Source organism: Pelophylax lessonae (genome assembly GCF_965119305.1).
Source record: "Pelophylax lessonae genome assembly, chromosome: 13".
Classification (NCBI taxonomy): domain Eukaryota; kingdom Metazoa; phylum Chordata; class Amphibia; order Anura; family Ranidae; genus Pelophylax; species Pelophylax lessonae.
In genome coordinates, this window is record NC_138780.1 from 145997140 (window position 1) to 146016958 (window position 19819).

The 19819-nt window shown below is 44.2% G+C and overlaps 1 protein-coding gene across 1 annotated transcript in view; it reads left to right on the top strand.

Moving 5' to 3' along the window:
* MNAT1 (MNAT1 component of CDK activating kinase) overlaps nucleotides 1-19819 on the top strand; it is a 334005-nt gene that overhangs the window by 109772 nt on the left and 204414 nt on the right. Inside the window, exon 5 of the mRNA XM_082242630.1 lies at nucleotides 3712-3852. Coding sequence (XP_082098756.1) covers nucleotides 3712-3852 — 141 coding nt within the window. The remainder of the gene's footprint in view (nucleotides 1-3711; nucleotides 3853-19819) is intronic.

A 19819-nucleotide genomic window follows, 5' to 3' on the forward strand; every position in this document is an offset into this window, starting at 1 on the left:
CGTTTGTGGCACTGCTTTGGGACGTCCCGAGTTGATATTAATCAAGGAGGACTACGTCTGTCAATGAGCGACAGAGAAAAATGGATTTTTGTAAAATCTTACCATAAAATCCTTTTCTCTTAAGCTCATTGACAGACATAGTACCCGCCCCTCTGTTTTTGAGTTGGGTTGGGTTAAATTCTCTAAACACTGCTTTGTGACATAACTGATTTGCTGTAGCAGGAAGTGAGAGGATATACCCTCTGGGACTGCCCCTAGGGTGTGGCCAGAACGTTTTCTTTCCTGTCTAGTCCTACTCCTGTAGAGGGCAGTATAACCCGAGTTGATATTAATCAAGGAGGACCACGTCTGTCAATGAGCTTAAGAGAAAAGGATTTTACGGTAAGATTTTACAAAAATCCATTTTTTCAAGGATAAAGAAGCCTAACAAGGTAACCAAGAGGTAAGAAACAAATTTGATGATAAATAATTATTCAGAGGGTATTTTATGGCTGATTTAAAACACGGGTCAAAACTGACCCTAACATCATGGATAGTAACGGAATTCTAACATAAGAGGAGGGTTAAATTGCCTCTTCCAGGAATAGGACTAGGCAGAAAAGCTGATATATAACCCCCCTCTCTGATCTAGGTAATCAGTTTTATTCTGTCTAGCACAGGGTATCGGAATTGGGGGCATTATCCTGTTGCAGTCCTTGTTTAGTGGTCTATAGGGATAAAGTGGTTCTTCGTCCCTGTCCATCATTCCTACCCAAATTTGTCTGACTTCCATTTGAATGAGGACATTGTTGTGTTGTCTTCTGTGTGTCCCAAGCTGGCTCATCCCAGGGAATTTGCTTTGCATACCTTGGATGTGGTTCGTGTGATTCGGGTGTATCTGGCAGCTACTGAGTCCTTTCGGAGGTCAGACTTTTTGTGGTTTATGGTTGGACCAAGGAAAGGGCTGGCCGCTTCTTTGGCTATCAGCTCCAGATTGATCAGGCAGACGGTGACTCAGGCTTATTCAATTAAAGGTCAGGTTCCTTCTTTCCCTGTCAAGGCGCACTCTACTTGGGCGCTCAGGGCCTCCTGGGCCTTCTATCATCAGGCGTCGGTGATGCAGGTTTGCAAGACGGCCACCCTGTTGTTAGTGCGCACTTTCACAAAGTTCTATAAAGTGGATGTGTTGGCCTCTGTGGATGCTTCTTTTGGCCGCAAGGTTTTGCAGTCTGCATTTTACGAGGACCTAGTCCTCCTTTGGGGGTGTCTTGTTTTTTTCAAGTTAGCTCCTGTTGTTTTGGTTGAGCTCTTGTTGCCTGGTTGGCTACTGTTTAGCCTTGGGAATTTTTTGCTGTTCCCACCCCTCATGTTTAACACTGCTTCGGATCAGGAGCTTTGTCCGTCAATGAACGAAAGAGTAAATGGGATTTTTGACTTACTGTAAAATACATTTCTCTGATGTTCATTGACGGACACAGCACCCACCCCTCTGTGGAGTTATAATTCTTCTGACACTGCTTGTAACAAAACTAAGTACCTATAGCAGAGAGAGGGAGTATACCTACTGGAACTGCCCATAGGCGTAGCCAGACTTTTTTTCTGCCTGGTGTCCTAATCCTGTCGGGGGCAGTATAACCCAAAGGTTATAGAAGATCAGGAGCTGTGTCTGTCAATGAACATGGATTTTACGGTAAGTCAAAAATCCCATTTTTTTTAAAATGGCTATTATTTATGATGTGAAATACTAAACTAAACGACAGTTAGGGTATCTACTTTAATCATCTTCCTCTTTATATGTCTCCTAAGCAAATTTTTGTCAGTCAGGTACTTCCATACTTCAGCTAGTGCAGACCTCTCTTGTGAGACTACTGGGTGATGCTCTTTGCTGGACTGGATGTATGGGATGATCAGAAAAATGAAATATGGCACAACCGTATATGATCAAGGATGATCTAGTGCGTAGGTTTCTCAAGCTATGTTCATTTGGCTTTCCTGTTGATTTATAGAGCTGCTAGTCAAAGCGTGTTATTGTGCCTAATATTATTGCCCTATAATAATTAATGCCCTATAAAGTATTGCTTGTGTAATATGAAGCATCATTCAGAAACGTTATATATACATTTGTGCTCATAAGTTTACATACCCTGGCAGAATTTGATTTCTTGGCCATTTTTCCGAGAATATGAATGATAACACAAAAACTTTTCTTTCACTCATGGTTAGTGTTTTGCTGAAACCATTTATTATCAATCAACTGTGTTTACTCTTTTTAAATCCTAATGACAACAGAAACTACCCAAATGACCCTGATCAAAAGTTTACATACCGCAGTTCTTAATACCGTGTATTGCCCCCTTTAACATCAATGACAGCTTGAAGTCTTTTGTGGTATTTATGGATGAGGCTCTTTATCTTCTCAGATGGTAAAGCTGCCTATTCTTCCTGGCAAAAAGCCTCCAGTTCCTGTAAATTCTTGGGCTGTCTTGCATGAACTGCACGTTTGAGATCTCCCCAGAGTGGCTCAATGATATTGAGGTCAGGAGACTGAGATGGCCACTCCAGAACCTTCACTTTATTCTGCTGTAGCCAATGACAGGTCGAATTGTCCTTGTGTTTAGGATCATTGTCATGTTGGAATGTCCAAGTACGTCCCATGTGCAGCTTCCAGGCTGATGAATGCAAATTTTCCTCCAGTATTGTTTGATAACATACCGCATTCATCTTGCCATCAATTCTGACCAAATTTCCTGTGCCTTTTTGTAGCTCACACGTCGCCAAACATCAGCCATCCACCTCTGTGTTTCACAGTAGGAATGGTGTATCTTTCATCATAGGCCTTGTTGACTCCAAATGTAGTGTTCATTGTTGTGGCCAAAAAGTTCAATTTTGGTCTCCTCACTTCAAATGACTTTGTACCAGAAGGTTTGAGGCTTGTCTTTGTGCTGTTTGGCGTATTGTAAGCGGGATACTTTGTGGCATTTGAGTAGTAATGTCTTTATTCTGGCGACTCAACCATGCAGCCCATCTTTCTTCAAGTGCCTCCTTATTGTGCTTTTTGAAACAGTCACAGCGCATGTTTTCAGAGAGTCCTGTATTTCACCTGAAGTTATTTGTGGGTTTTTCTTTGCATCCCAAACAATTTTCCTGGCAGTTGTGGCTGAAATTTTAGTTGGTCTACCGGACCTTGGTTTGGTTTCAACAGAACCCCTCATTTTCCACTTCTTGACTAGAGTTTGAACACTGCTGATTGGCATTCTCAATTCCTTGGATATCTTTTTATATCCCTTTTTGTTTTATACAGTTCAACTACCTTTTCCCGCAGATCCTTTGACAATTCTTTTGCTTTCCCCATGACTCAGAATCCAGAAACGTCAGTGCAGCACTGGATGAAAGATACAAGGGTCTGTCAGGAGTCCAGAAACTCATTGACCTTTTATACACTCTCACTAATTACAAGCAAACAGATCACAGGTGAGGAAGTTTACCTAAGGTTATTATGATTTAAAAAGCGTAAACACAGTTGATTGATAATAAATCGCTTCAGCCAACCATGAGTGAAAGAAAAGTTTTTGTGTTATCATTCATATTCTTGGAAAAATGGCCAAGAAATTATAAATTCTGCCAGGGTATGTAAACTTATGAACACAACTGTATGTGTAAATATATATATATGTGTATATTCTAGTAATATGGTAAAAATATTAATAAACCTGCTTTTATGTCTTAATATAGACTAGGGAGCAGGAAGAGCTAGAAGAGGCCCTGGAAGTTGAGAAACATGAGAATGAACATAGGAGGCTTCTTATACAGAAGGAAGAACAACTTCAGCAAAAGATAAAAAGGAAGAATAAACAGGAATTGTTGGATCAGCTGGTAAATGTCTGTTTTTTTGTTATGAACCCTAACTTTGCTTTTAAAGAAGAACTCAACTGTAAAAGCTATGCCCAAAAAGGCAAGTGAAGAACAAAGACTAGTCAACAGCATTGCCTCTGGTCTTTCTGCAGTTGATCTTTTCCCTTTTACTGACTTTCCATGCTTTGTTCTACACTGTGTCTCTGTGTGTGGAGGTGGCCATTTTGGTAGGTAGAGAAGCACGATAATGCTTTATCGTGTCAGAGCTAACCCGCCCCTAATGACTGATGAGGTAATATCCAAGAAGCAGCAGGAGAGGTGCACAGATCCACAGACTGACTGAAATGAACCAGAAGCAGAGAGATCCTTACACTATAGCCTAAAACCATGAGTTTTTTTTATCCGTTCAGTCCAGCAGGTTGAAAACAAAAAACATTGCTCCGGTCAGAGCCGCTGTACTAACAATCTGATGTTAGTACAGCAATCTCCCCCCGCTGAGTTGTTGTACAACAATCTCCCCCCACTGAGTTGTGTTGTTATTGGGGGATGGCCCCCCTGCCAGAACATTATGGTCAGCTGCTGGTTTTCCAGCATGAGCATCCAACAAAAGCTGGCCACTGTACACATGTTTTTTTCTAAACTGGCTGATGTTGCCTGAAATTTTGCCCGTGTGTACTAGGCTTTAAAGTACAGCACAGTAGTGACCTCAAATCTCACTTCAAATCCCATGAGACTAGCAGTCAACAGTAGGAGTGCTATAGATTATTTTATACTGCAGATATACAGGCATGAGGCTTAAGTAAGTGCACTGCTTTTTTTTTTCCAGGAGGAGTTCAAGACGAGTTCACCTGAAAAGATGAGATTCTTTAAAATAGCAAATCTTCACTTTTTAAGTTCTTGTCCCCTGTAGAAACCTTAAGCTAGCCATACATGGATCAAAATTCTTCCGGTTCAGCAGGACCCGGTCGAATTTTGATCCTTGTGTGGCCAGGGGTCTACAGAAGTGTGTCTACCGATTGACTTCTGTAAACCGACCTGTTGGTATATTTTCGCTCAATCAGCACCATAGGCAATAGGTTGCCGCACTGATCTGTGTATTCTGATGGCGAGGGAGTCTTCCTGCTGTCAGAATACTATGACACGGGGGAGGATTGCTGGATCCACATAAAATTTGTGGATGAGAGAAACGGGTCCGTTTTTTCATTCAACCTGCTAGTTGAATAAAAAAGACTGACCCATGTATGGGCAGCTTAAGTTTAGCACAGCATTGCACAACAGCAGTAAACAGAAGATAATGTTAATCACAATATAATGACAAGGTTATAAAGACTTTTAGGAACAATTATTTTTATGTTTGACCCCTGTTCCCTTAATTGCTGATCCAAAGAGGTGAACAGAGCCAAATGGCCATGTGGGTGATGGCTAAATTTTTGTAAGGTTCCCCTGGGGGTGGGATTTTAAAGGCACAAAGCAAGCAAAAAAAAAAAATATATATATATGCAAACAATTGAAAAAAAATATTCAAGTTTTATTATACAAACAATACAATAAATGTTAAAACCATGAGCAAGCAAAAGACATAAATATTGTGTCAGAACCAACCACTGAGTCCAAAGTTGATACCCGACGCGTTTCAAAGTAACTGCTTCTTCATCAGGGGTGACTTTGGGTGGTTTTCTGTTGAAAATATAGTGATAAAGCCACATATAAAAATGTTTAACAATTGTCAAAAAGGTACAATGAAAATACATTCCACTTATATGTTATATGATAGAAAAGAGTATAAAACTCACATGGTTAACTGGTATATTATTTTTTTTTTGCTTTGTGCCTTTAAAATCCTACCCCCAGGGGAACCTTACAAATTTTGTCTATTACCCAGGGATGCAGCATATTTTCTAGGAACCCTGTCAAGAGCACACATTGGTGCATGTGGGTGATGGCTGAACATGAAATGCTGTGTTCATCCCATGGTTGCCTATTGATTGATTTGATCTTTTGAGAGTGGTCAGACATAGATGGAGCACTCACAACAAATGCTAACTGAAACAAGCTTGGTTAACCCAGCCTCCGAGTATTGTTTCTCTCACCAGAAAAGCTAGGGATGAAGGGATTAGGGTGTGACACTCTAGACCAGACCTGGGCAAATTGCGGCTCAGGGACGCATCCAGCTGTTTGGCTGTCCCTATATGGACCTTGATGCCTCAATTGTCAGCATGCCTCTCAGAGCCTGTCAGCTTTTTTACCATTTTTATCTCTCTCCTTCCCCAACCACTCATCTGAAAGAGACCTATTTCATAAGCAATTGTGCCTATTATTCCTAGGGGCTGGTTTTCCATATGTTTATATACAGTGGATATAAAAGTCTACACACCCATGTTAAAATGTCAGGTTTCTGTGATGATAGAAAATGAGACAAATCTAAATAATTTCAGAACCTTTTCCACCATTTAATGTGACTTATAAACTGTACAACTCAATTGAAAAAAGTAAAGTAAAAAGTAAAGTATAAAGTTCTGAAATGATTTATCTTTGTCTTGTTTTTTACATTACAGAAACCTGACATTTTAACAGGGGTGTGTAGACTTTTTATATCCACTGTACTTATGGCCTTGGCAGGTCCAAAATTAATATTGAGCAGAATTGTGTTTGCCCCCCCACAACACTCCCAGTTTCTTATGTGGCCCCCTGGGGAAATGTAATTGTCCAAACACTGCTCTAAACAAAAAAACTCTGCTTTTAAGATCGGGGCACACGTGTCTTGTTTGAGCCACATTTTAAGAAGCTATGTATGTGTTCCATGTGGAAGTGCCCACTGTCACTCTGTAAAGTGTGTTTCTAAGGGTAGATTTAGGCATGCATCTAAATCTCCCTTGCTTCCAAAGCCTAATTCACGTTAGGATCGCGCTCCAGGAGCTACTGACAGGCAGTGAAGAAGTGATGCGGCACCTCCTCACTGCCTGTTTTAATCCCATTTGTGCTGACAATTGCGCAGCAACTGTATGCATTGCATGCGGTTGCATGGTGTTTGTGGTGCTTCCCCATTGACTTGCATGTGTAGCGTTCGATGAGCTTGTCGCCTGCTGAACGACATATGTCAGGTAAACTGTGCTGTAGCTACGAAGTGAAGCATCGTGCCCGCAGCATAAAAAGACCTCTTTCAGCTGTCTATTGCAACTTAGCTTAATGGGGGGAGGGGGGAGAGGAGGAGGGGTCAATTAGCGGGCTGCAAATATGCAGCTCAACCGCACATTTTTGCTGCCCTCCAACTGCTAGTCTAAATGAGGCCTAAAGCTTATTCTAATAGAAGGTTTGTTTTGAATTAAAATTACAGTTAGGATAGAACAACAGCTAAATTAGTAAAATATATAAGAAGATACAGATTAGTATATTTTATATACTGAAGTTAAAGAAAGAAAGAAAATTTGTATCTGGCAGCTGTACAAGAATTTTTAGTCAACTGCATGTGAAAATTTTGGAATGTTTAGCTGAGTAGATCAGAGAAAAGTAAAACTCTGGATCCTTTTTTTCTCTTTCGTCCACCGACGGACGTAGCTGCTGCTTTAAATCATAGATGAATGGGTAATAAGCCCCTCCCACTAGGAGTGACCAGGTAGAGCCAAAGGCTTTGACATGCCCAGGGGGGCGGGGTCCCTGGGTTATTACCCCTGGCCTCACCGTTGCATCTTCAGTTTTAGCTGCCTGGTCTTAGGAGCTCTCTGTTTGTGAATACGGATGGACCCTGTACGGGTCATGCTACGTCCTGTGGCGACCATCTCTCGATGGATCAGACAGACGGTGGTGAAGGCGTATTCTCTTAAGGGCAAGGTTCCTCCTTTTCCTGTCACGGCTCACTCTACGTGGGCGAGCTTTCCGCCATCAGGCGTCAGTGATGCAGATTTGCAAGGCGGCCACTTGAGTGGATGTGTTGGCATCCTTGGATGCGTCCTTTAGCTGCAAGGTTTTGCAGGCCCCCATTTAAGGGGCAGTCTACTTTTCCTTCTCCTTTATGGGTTTGCTACAATTGAGCCCCAGTTGTTGCTTGTTGGGCTCCATGTTATATAGTTGGGCTATGTTAACCGTGGGAATTGCATTCTTTTAAGTTTGTCCTTTCCCCGCCCCTCAGTGGTTACTGCTTTTGGACGTCCCATCCATCTATGATTTAAAGCAGCAGCTATGTCTGTCGGTGGATGAAAGAGAAAATGGGATTCAATGGGAGTCCGACGGACGTAGCTCCCACCCCTCTTTTCTCTGAAGAGTTGGGTTTTGGTTGTTATTGACTGCTTACAACTAAGCTAAAGATGCAACGGTGAGGCCAGGGGTAATAACCCAGGGAACCCGTCCCCCTGGGCGTGTCAAAGCCTTTGGCTCTACCTGGTCACTCCTAGTGGGAGGGGCTTATTACCCTTCCGTCTATGGTTTAAAGCAGCTACGTCCGTCGGTGGACTCAGAGAAATGGTCTTTACGGTAAGTAAAAAATCCAATTTTGTTTACTTTGTCCTCTCTAGAGTTTAGGTATACATGTGAAAACATTTGGCTGTCCCTTCTTTCACTGTTCTCTCCTTTGCTTACCACTGGTCCAATCCAAAGCTATACAGGCCACACTTACATAATGATACCGTGCCATTGCCAGTGTTAGATTTACTGTCAGATTTAAATACACTAACAAATTGAAGCCAAACTCCAGCTAATACTTTTACAGTTACAGCACACAGTTTTTTCTTTTTGGGAGAATGGTTTTACATGAATAAAATCTGATCATTGTAAGCACCCCTGTCAGTGACAAATGGTTTGTCTCTCAACACAGTAAGTGATGCGTTCTGCTGCTGGAGAGCTTGTTTTTTTTTTTAAAAAACAACAGACTTAAAGTGTTATTAAACCTAGAACCCCAAAATATCTGGTCTCCCACAGTACACAGAACATGTAAATGCAATTATTTTAGTAAATACGAATGGATGCATACCCTTTCACATCAGCAGTATATAGCAATCTTGTGACTTCTATCAGTTCCTAGTAAAGTTTGTAGGAGGAGTTTTCATTCTCCCTTGATGCTCTATGCCAGTGGTTCTCAACTCCTGTCACCAGGACCCACTAACAGGCCAGATTTTAAGGATTACCTTGTGGGGATGTAGACTAGAATGCTGCAATCACTGAGCAGCAAATGATATCACCTGTGATGTATTTCAGTTATCTTGCAAACCTGGCCTGTTAGTGGGTCCTAAGGACCGGAGATGAGAACCACTGCTCTATGCACTCTCCAAAAAAAAAAAAAAAAAAAACCTCTCTACCAATACACATCAAACTGCGCATGTGAACCCCTGCCCCTAGTAAATATCAGGTTATTTTTTGGAGACCGTGAAAGAAAAGAAGGATCAGAGAGCTAGGATCAAACAGTCTTTATACATAGTGCTAAGGATTAACCCCTTAGGTTCCACTGTGAGTATAACAAGCATGCTTTACTGCATATACAGTGCCTTGCGAAAGTATTCGGCCCCCTTGAACTTTTTGACCTTTTGCCACATTTCAGGCTTCAAACATAAAGATATAAAACTGTAATTTTTTGTGAAGAGTCAACAAGTGGGACACAATCATGAAGTGGAACGAAATTTATTGGATATTTCAAACTTTAACAAATAAAAAACTGAAAAATTGGGCGTGCAAAATTATTCAGCCCCTTTACTTTCAGTGCAGCAAACTCTCTCCAGAAGTTCAGTGAGGATCTCTGAATGATCCAATGTTGACCTAAATGACTAATGATGATAAATAGAATCCACCTGTGTGTAATCAAGTCTCCGTATAAATGCACCTGCACTGTGATAGTCTCAGAGGTCCGTTTAAAGCGCAGAGAGCATCATGAAGAACAAGGAACACACCAGGCAGGTCCGAGATACTGTTGTGGAGAAGTTTAAAGCCGGATTTGGATACAAAAAGATTTCCCAAGCTTTAAACATCCCAAGGAGCACTGTGCAAGCGATAATATTGAAATGGAAGGAGTATCAGACCACTGCAAATCTACGAAGACCTGGCCGTCCCTCTAAACTTTCAGCTCATACTAGGAGAAGACTGATCAGAGATGCAGCCAAGAGGCCCATGATCACTCTGGATGAACTGCAGAGATCTACAGCTGAGGTGGGAGACTCTGTCCATAGGACAACAATCAGTCTTATACTGCACAAATCTGGCCTTTATGGAAGAGTGGCAAGAAGAAAGCCATTTCTTAAAGATATCCATAAAAAGTGTTGTTTAAAGTTTGCCACAAGCCACCTGGGAGACACACCAAACATGTGGAAAAAGGTGCTCTGGTCAGATGAAACCAAAATCGAACTTTTTGGCAACAATGCAAAACGCTATGTTTGGCGTAAAAGCAACACAGCTCCTCACCCTTAACACACCATCCCCACTGTCAAACATGGTGGTGGCAGCATCATGGTTTGGGCCTGCTTTTCTTCAGCAGGGACAGGGAAGATGGTTAAAATTAATGGGAAGATCGATGGAGCCAAATACAGGACCATTCTGGAAGAAAACCTGATGGAGTCTGAAAAAGACCTGAAACTGGGACGGAGATTTGTCTTCCAACAAGACAATGATCCAAAACATGAAGCAAAATCTACAATGGAATGGTTCACAAATAAACATATCCAGGTGTTAGAATGGCCAAGTCAAAGTCCAGACCTGAATCCAATCGAGAATCTGTGGAAAGAACTGAAAACTGCTGTTCACAAACGCTCTCCATCCAACCTCACTGAGCTCGAGCTGTTTTGCAAGGAGGAATGGGCAAAAATTTCAGTCTCTTGATGTGCAAAACAGATAGAGACATACCCCAAGCGACTTACAGCTGTAATCGCAGCAAAAGGTGGCGCTACAAAGTATTAACTTAAGGGGGCTGAATAATTTTGCACGCCCAATTTTTCAGTCTTTTATTTGTTAAAAAAGTTTGAAATATCCAATAAATTTCATTCCACTTCATGACTGTGTCCCACTTGTTGATTCTTCACAAAAAATTGCAGTTTTATATCTTTATGTTTGAAGCCTGAAATGTGGTAAAAGGTTGAAAAGTTAAAGGGGGCCGAATACTTTCGCAAGGCACTGTACAGACTGATTTTACTGTTGTGGGTTTATTAACACTTTAACTACTTACCGACGGCCAGCAATACATATACTGTGGCAGGTCGGCTCTTCTCCGCGAAACAACCTAACTGTACTGCCCATTCGCCACAGGGGAAGCTGATCTGCGGGTCCGGCGGCTGTCGTCTGCCGTTGTAAACATGGCAAACCGCTGTTCTGTCAGCAATGAACACAGGGCTCCTGTGTTCCTCCTATTAAGGAACACAGGTCCCTGTGTTCATTCCATAAGTAACACCCTCACATAGTTAAAAAGCACCCCCCTAGGGACAGGTTTAACTCTTTGATTGCCCCTTCCATTGTCATTAGTACAGTAACAGTGCATATTTTTAGCACTGATTACTGTAGTAATGTCACTGGTCCCCCCAAAAGTGTCAAAAAAATGTCAGGTGTCCGATCTGTTCGCCGCAATATCGCAGTCCCGCTAAAAATCGCTGATCGCCACCATTACTAGTAAAAAAATAAATAGATATATAAAAATGACATAAATCTTTCTCCTAGTTTGTAGACGCTATAACTTTTGCACAAACCAATCAATATACTTACCAAAAATATGTAGCAGAATACATATTGGCCTAAAATGGTGAAAAAATGTGTTTTTAAATTTTTTTTTTGGGAATGTTGTATAGCAGAAAGGGAAAAATATTATTTAGCACTCTTAGCCATTGAATGAGGGCACTGATCAGATGCGAATCGGCAGACTTTTCCGTCATGACCCTTCTACAGAAGCCGGACATCTTTCTGTTGGACCGACTGCCGTACACATAGGCTGAATGTCGGCTGATTTCTATTGAACTGGCCGATGCTGCATGACATTCGGCCCATGTGTATTGCCCCTTTACTGTCCGGATTACCAGGATTACCAGGTTAAAATAGAAGATAGATGTTTCAGCTGTATTCATTTTCTTATTTAGGCTTTCTAAGAATTGATAAGCTGCAGTAAAATAAATGTTTGTTTTGGGGTTTAATACTTCTTTAACTTTATATAGTCTGCCATCATGGTTGTTTAAATCATTTTAAATGTATTGGCATTGTTCAGTTGCTCTTGTAAATACGGTAAGTTGCACAGGGCGTAGAAATCTCTTCACTGACATTGCCCTTATTATTGCACCACATTTGGTGCAGTATACTGGAGAATGTAGTATATAATGAGTATACTGGAGAATGTAGTATATAATGAGTATACTGGAGAATGTAGAATCTGGCCTTTTCATTTTTACAACAGATTTGTAATGGTTTATGTGAACTTAGTTAAAGCTTTGCCTCGAATCAGTCATCAGTGATTTGTTTTTTTAGGCAGATGTGCATACTGTTCTTGCCCTTCTCCAGTGTATTACTGCAGCAGTTCAATACAGACGTCTCATTTGGTGCTGGAGCTCTAACACTTTCTGTTTAAAGAAATTTAATTATTTCTAGTGAGACCTATATTTAGAAGAGTAAATGAATGGAAATCGGGGAATGCACTGCCTAGGCTGCGCTGTTCAATCAAGGCATTCTTTATGCTTTTAATTGATTTAAGGTGCATTAGCTGCTGAGAAGCCAAGTCATTTATTTACACAATTAAAAATAGTTCTTGGATGGTTACGCCTCCTTGCGGTTCTCTCCATTTCACAATTACCCGTTCCACTGGGCTCCACTGTAGCAGATAAAAAGCTTTGGTGAGTTATTGAGTTTAGACAATGAGGATTTTGTGACATTATCTCTCTCCTGGCCTCCATACTTCGGTGGTCCTGAAACTGACACCAACACTGCCAATAAAAAGAGATTCTCTTGACTGTTTGTTTTTTTTTTCTTTTTTTTCTCCTGACTTCCAGACTGTTAACAGAATACTTGCTTTATTCTTGAATTTAATGAATAAGGTGCATTGAAAGCTAGAAGTTTAAAGAAAGTAGACTCCCTCAGTGCCTTATTTTACCTTAAAGTTAACAACCCTTACATATACCCAGTGAAGTGCCTGGCCTCAGGTGATAAACAGAGATGAAACAAATCCTACCTCAAAGGGTTACCTGTTTAACTGCAGTATTCTCTTCTTTGCATCCATTTAAAGTCCAGAATTTGTAAAGCTCGTCTGAGCTGTCAGTAAAAAACAGGATCGTGAGCTGCAATTACGCTCTGCAGAGGTCAGTGAGGAGAGTTGAGAGCTGATTGGAAGGCCAACCCCCCCCCCCCCCTTTCACACAGCTTACTTGAGCAGAGCTGGGGCTGTCAATCACAGGTTGTGTGCTGGAGCCCCCTCTCCTGACACCTTTTTTACCTCTTGGTGTCAGGAAAACTTGTCAGAAGTTGACTGCTGATAGCAAAGGAATGAGGCAGAAACAAAAGGCACTTTGTGTTCTGGATAGAGACAAGAACACACTATAGAGGGATATGCTTAGTTCATGTTTCATATTTTTTGTCTGAGGTTTACAACCACTTCATTACTAAACTCTGGGGAGACAAAAAAAACAACAACCTTAGATGCTTTAGGTCGTGGGCAGGCCTTCAGCAACCTCACTTACAATGCAGGACTACAGGTCCCACATTGTTCCAGATGACATCAGGGTGGGACTGCCGGGCAGAGCACAGAAAAGAGAGTACAGGGATGTTCAATTCCCGACGCTCATGACATACAGTTCCAGGAGCCTGGGCAAGAAGTTTTTTTTTTTTTTTTGTTTTTTACATTTAGCCCAGCTGCAGGTAAACAGCAGGGTTTAGAGCCGACAGTCGGCTCTTGTAAAAGCAATCCGATTGGCTAACTAGCTGCTGGATAGCTTGTACCAGCAGTAGGAGGGGCGCTGTCTGACCATAAAGGTAGACTAAGAGCGAAGCTGCTCTGTCTGCCTCTATGATATAGGAAACAGAAAGCAATGAGCATTCATCACTTCTGGTTTATCCATCTTGGTGTGATCAAATGCTTTTAAGGGCAGAGGGGGGATCTTGACCCCAGATCTCTCTATAAAGAGTACCTGTTACTGCTGTCACAAGGAAACCAAGTGATTAAAAAAATGTTTTCTCTTTCATTCCTTGACTGACACAGCTTCTGACTTTCATAACTATTGGGTTATACTGCCCCCATACAGGAGTAGGACACTAGGCAGAAAATAAATTTTGGCTACACACATGGGAAGTCCCGGGGGGGGGGGGGGGGGTCGGGGGGTATGCCCCTTTTCTCTGCTATAGCCACTCAGTTTTTTTCTGCCTAGTCGGGAGTAAGGACCTTTTTTCTTGCTGGTATCTTTGGTCCTGGCAAGAACTTGGACCGGGCGACAGGCTGGATAATCTAGATCCAGTGGTCACCTCTGTCTGGTCAGCGCGCGCGCAGACCTCCGCTCCGGACTGGGGCTGGCCTGCGAGTTAAACACCTCGCGGGGTTGCATACGACTGGGTCTTGGCCTAAGTTGCAGCGTTCCTCCTGGCCGACAGCCCCCCTCTCCCATTTAGCTCCTGGTATGTTAAGTAGCTGTCCCCCCTCTCCCCCTGGTGGGTTTTGGGTGGACGTGGGCCCCTCCTTGGGACAGTCGGACCCCTGGGTTTCCCTCATTCCCGCAGGCACCCCCCTTCCAAGTCCCTTATCCTGCTCCCCCTCCACGCTGGGGCTATTTGGGTGGTCTGACCATTTTCCTGGGATGGGACAGGGCGCTAACTGGCAATAGGGGCTGGGGGAGGCACCGCCGGCGACCTGACGATCAATTGTTCCGAGATGGGGTCGTACCTGGTGTGGGCTCCTGCCAGGGCTTCCTGTCCTGCCTGGATCTGTCCTTGAGGTCTGGTCTCACTCCGGGGTCCCTATAAACCTTGTGGTGCCACCGGGGCAGCCATTTTGTTGTAGCCTGTGTGTTTCTATACACAGAGGCCATGTTTGTGTAGTCTGGCAGCCATTTTCTTGTGGTTTGCCGTTGGTCATTGAGGCGGCCATTATAGTGGAGCCCTGTGGGTGGCGAGTTTGGCGTTGGGAGCCCCTCCTCATCCTCTGGTGCTGACTCCTGAATCATTTTTCTTCCTAATCGCCGCACATGTAGTGCAGATTTTCATGGTGGCTGCAGGTGCCTGTTTCTGTGGCTGGTGAGTCTGGTAGGGTCCTCTCCCTCTCGACTGAGAATCGCTTTGTGCTTTGTACCAGGCGACCGGGTGGTGTTGCTAGCGCGGTGGGGGTTATCCCTTAGCAGTGTTTTACACTTTTTGTGGGGTCCCCCTGGTGACTCAATGAGTCTTTAGAGCACATTTCCCCACCTGTTCCCCTCTCTGATGCTGCGGGCCTTCTGGGCCCCAACCATCCATGCACTGATGGCGGCCCTGGAGTCCCTTGTGTCCCGGGTGGAGATGGCTTGCGGGAGATGGGCTAGCAAAAAGCACCCCCTGCCTCATCTGTCTCATCTGTTCCTGAATCTGATTCGGCCGCCATGGACGTGGGTCACCCTGCTGGGTCTGCAACCATGCGCCTGGAATCCTTTGATAGTGAGCATGATTTCTCCACCTCAGGTGTTTTTCTTTGCCTGCCTATTTTGACAGATTTGTCGCTAAAGAGTTGGGATGTCAAGGTCTTACCTTGCCTTCTGTTGGCAGCCCTCTTGGACATGTGCAGACTGCTGTCTCTTATAAATTCTGTTTGCATCATCACTTGCCTACTGCCTAGGCATCGCTCAGTGATGATGTTGGATGCCTGACTATTTATATCACCTGATGACTTGCAGTCCTTGCCCTTGTGTTTGTGCTCCATGGTGCATCACTGCTAGCAGTCTTCTGTTCTCCTTGTTCCTCCGTGCATGAACTTGTCCCCGGCTTGGATGACTACCCACTTCCGGACTCTATCCTGGCTTGGATGACTACCAGCTTCTGGACTTTACCCCAGCTGTTCCTGATTTCCCTCCTCTCTCTTGCTGTGCGTTTATTGTTGTTGCTATAATAAACTGCTTTATTTTACTTGCATCTTTGTGTGGTCTACAATCAACTGCGGGACTGGGCGCCTGGCCGGATAATCTAGATCCAATGGTCACCCCCAGCCTGGCCAGCATGCGCACACAAACCTCAGCTCTGCCGGTGAGTTGTATATGACCGGGTCTTGGTCCGAGTCGCAGCTTCCCTCCTGACAAACAGCCCCCCATTTCTGTCTGGAGCGGTGCCCACCTGGTTCCTGGTATGGGGTGAGTAGCTGTCCCCCCCCTTTTCCCCCTGGAGGGTTTTGGGGTTAATGTGGGCCCCCCCTTGGGACGGTCGGACTCCCGGGTTCCCCTCCTTCCTGTCAGGCACCCCCCTTCATTTGTCCCCCCAACCTACCTCCCTCCCATTACGTTGGTGCTGTGTGGGTGGTCTGGTCCACCTCCTTGGGTGGGGGGCAGGGCGCTATGCTGGCGATGAGGGGTGCACCGCTGGCAACCTTATGATTGGCTGTGCAGGGGGTTGTGCCTGGTGGGGGCTCCTGCCATTGCTCACCCATTTTGCCGGGGCCTGTCCTTGAGGCCTAGGGATTGCTCCTGGGTCCCTGGGAGCCTTGCGGGGCCACTGTTTTTGTGTAGCCTGTGTGCTCAATGCATGGCGGTGATTTACCATTGAAAGTAGTGGAGACCATGATAGTGGAGCCCTGTGGGTGGCGATTTCGCTGGTGGGAGCTCCTCTACAACCCCCTGGTGCTGTTATCTGGATCTTTTCACTTCCTGATCGCAAAACGTGGAGTGCAGATTCTCCTGGTGGCTGCAGGTGCCTGTTTCTACTGGGTGGGCAGTCTGGTGGGGTCCTCGCCCTTTCTGCTGAGGATCGCTTGGTGCTTTGTGCCAAGCAACCAGGTGGTGCTGCCAGTGCGGTGGGGGTTGTGCCTTAGCAGTGTTTTACACTTTTTGTGGGGTCCCCCTGGTGACTCATGGAGTCTTTTGGAGAACATGTCCCCATCTGATCCCCTCTCTAAAACTGTGGGGCCCTTCGGGTCCCAACCATCCATCGATGCACTGACGGCTGTCCTGGAGTCCTTTGTGTCCCGGGTGGAGGTGGCTTTCGGGCGACGGGCTAGCAAAAAGCGCCCCCTGCCTCATCTGTCTCATCAGATCCTGAATCTGATTCGGCCGCCGCGGACTTGGGTCACCCTATGGGGTCTGCGACCATGCACCCAGAATCCTCACATAGTGAGGACGATTCCTCCACATCTGCAACCACGCATGAAAAGACGCTGGTGGAAGCACTGATTGTATCTGTGCATGAGACCTTGAAGATAGAGAACGCAGCTGCAACGGAGGCGCAGGTTCCCTTTAGCACTACGATCGTACGTGGAAGGCGTACGTTGCGTGGTGTGAGTCTTACGGGGTTAATCCATGCTCTTTTTTCGGTGGCTTGGATCTTGACCTTCCTTCAAAGGGGAGGTTGATCAGAAGCTGGCCCTGGGTACTTTCAAGGGTCTGGTGTCAGCCTTAGTGGTCCTCTTTCAATGGCCCCTGGCCTCATGATCCTTGGTGCATACTTTTCTTCAGGGAGTTAGACACTTGACCGCTCCAGTGCGGTCTCTGTTGCCCCCTTGGGACCACAATTTGATGCTCTCAATCCTCAAAAAGCCTCCTTGAGAATCTTTGGGAGATTCCCCTATGTACGTTGTCCCAGAAGGTGGCTTTTTTGGGGGTTTTCGCCTCTGTGTGCAGGGTGTCGGAATTGGCGGCCTTACCCTGTCGTTCACCTTACTTGGTGGTGCACAGTGATGAGGCGGTCCTTTGCCCCTGTCCGTCGTTCCTTCCTCAGGTTGTCTCTGATTTTAATTTGAATGAAGACATTGTGTTGCCTTCCCTGTGTTCCAGGCCAAAACATCCGAAGGAAATTGCTTTGCATGTCTTGGATGTGGTCCAGATGATTATGGTGTACCTGGCAGCTACTGTACCTGGCAAACTCGCTATTTGTGCTTACGGAAGGGCCTCCGAAAGGGTTGTCGCTTCCTCTGCGACCATTCCCAGATGGATCAGACAGACGGTGATTTAGGCTTATTCCATCAAGGGTCAGGTTGCTTCTTTCCCTGTCAAGGCGCACTCTACTCGGGCGCTCAGTGCCTCCTGGGCCTTCCGTCATCAGGCGTCAGTGACGCAGGTTTGCAAGGCGGTCGTCGGAGCAGACTTTTACAAAGTTATATAAAGAGGGTGTGTTGGCATCTGCAGATACTTAATTTGGCTGCAAGGTTTTGAGGACCTGGTCCTCTTTGAGGGTGTATTTTTTTTTCACGTGAGCTCCAGTTGTTTTGGTTGAGCTCCTGCTTACCTAGTTTGCTATAGTTAGCCTTGGGAATTTTTTTTTTTTTTTGCTGTTCCCATCCCTCATTGTAACACTGCTTTGGGAGGTCCCAATGGTTAAGAAGATCAGGAGCTGTGTCCGTCAATGAACATCAGAGAAATTGATTTTACGGTAAGTTAAAAATCCCTTTTTTGACACTGTGAAGATTTCCTTTAACTCTTTGAAGTAGAAGTTCACTCAAATCCTAATTATACTTAAACCTGCTCCCAACCCCCATTATATGCCTATTCTAATTATCCTGTAAAGGAAAGATATCTATATTTGCCTGTTCTGAGGGGGCTCTGGTCCAGTCACATAATCGGGTCCCAATGCCGACTTCAGTGTAGAGGAGCTACAGCCGACAGCAAATACCCCATAGTAGGCCTATGGGTGATGTCACTGCATAGGCTTTGCAGCTGTTATTGATTTCTCCTCTTAACTGAAGCTGGCCACTGGAGATATCATGTGATCAAAGTGTCCTGAGAATAGGTAAAGATTGATATCTTTCCTTTACAGGGTAGTTAGAATAGGCTTAGAATGAACTTGGTAGCAAATTTGACTTCTTCATAAGGATCAGTTCCTTTCATAGTTCTCTTTCTTATTGTACAACATAGCCCTCTCCTCTTCTAGGAATTATAATTACTGTTTGTGCTGGTCTAGCTCCTCTGCCCTTCCCCTCACCTCCCTAGAAAACCTTTTATGATGTTGCTGGGGGAGGAGCTAAGGGGAATACTATAGAGCAGGGGTCTTAATTGGGCAGCCCTCCATCATGACTCTGCCTTTGGGAGTCATGCTTGTAAATGTCAGCCTTGCAATGGCTCATGGGTATTGTATTTCTGCAAGAGCTTGAGAGCCACCAGTTTGAGACCCCTGCTATAGAGTGTCACTTGAGTGATAGCTCTAAAACTGCTGAGGCTGTTGACATCACATCCAAGGTGGTGGTGCCTGTCAGCAGTCTCAAGCCTGATATCGACAGAAGGGAGCCTTTTTACAGGTTGCACACATGCATAAAAAAATAAAATGCACGTATGTTATGGGATGATAATTAAATGAATGGTCTGGTGATGGAGGCTTCCGGAAGGTTCACCCTGCTTCCTGACCAGGCCATTTTTTACAATACGGCACTGCATTGTTTTAACTGACAATTGCATGGTCACGTGACGCTGGTGTGGTTAGCGAGTAAGCGATCTATAGCATCGTGAAACGCGTCAACCCGACACGTCTGTTTGTGCACTGTCTTTTTGCTTTATCTATGAGGAATAAAAAAATGTATTGATTTCATCATATCTCCTTGAGTGCGGTCTCAACTTTGGATTTTTATCACGTGACGCTGTACCCAAATAAAATTTATGTCCTTTTTTCCCACAAATAGGACGGACTTTTGGTGGTACTTGAGCACCTCTGCTGTTATTTTTTGCACTATAAACAAAAAAAGACTGACAATTTTGAAAAAAAAAAAAAAATGTATATATATATATATTTTTCCTTTCTGCTATAAAACACATCCAATAAAAAATTAAAAAAATTGAATTTCTTTACCGATTTTCCGAAATGTATTCTGCTACATGTTTTTAAAATCCCAATAAGTTTATATTGATTGGTTTTCGCAAAAGTTATAGTATCTACAAACTATGGGATAGATTTATTGACC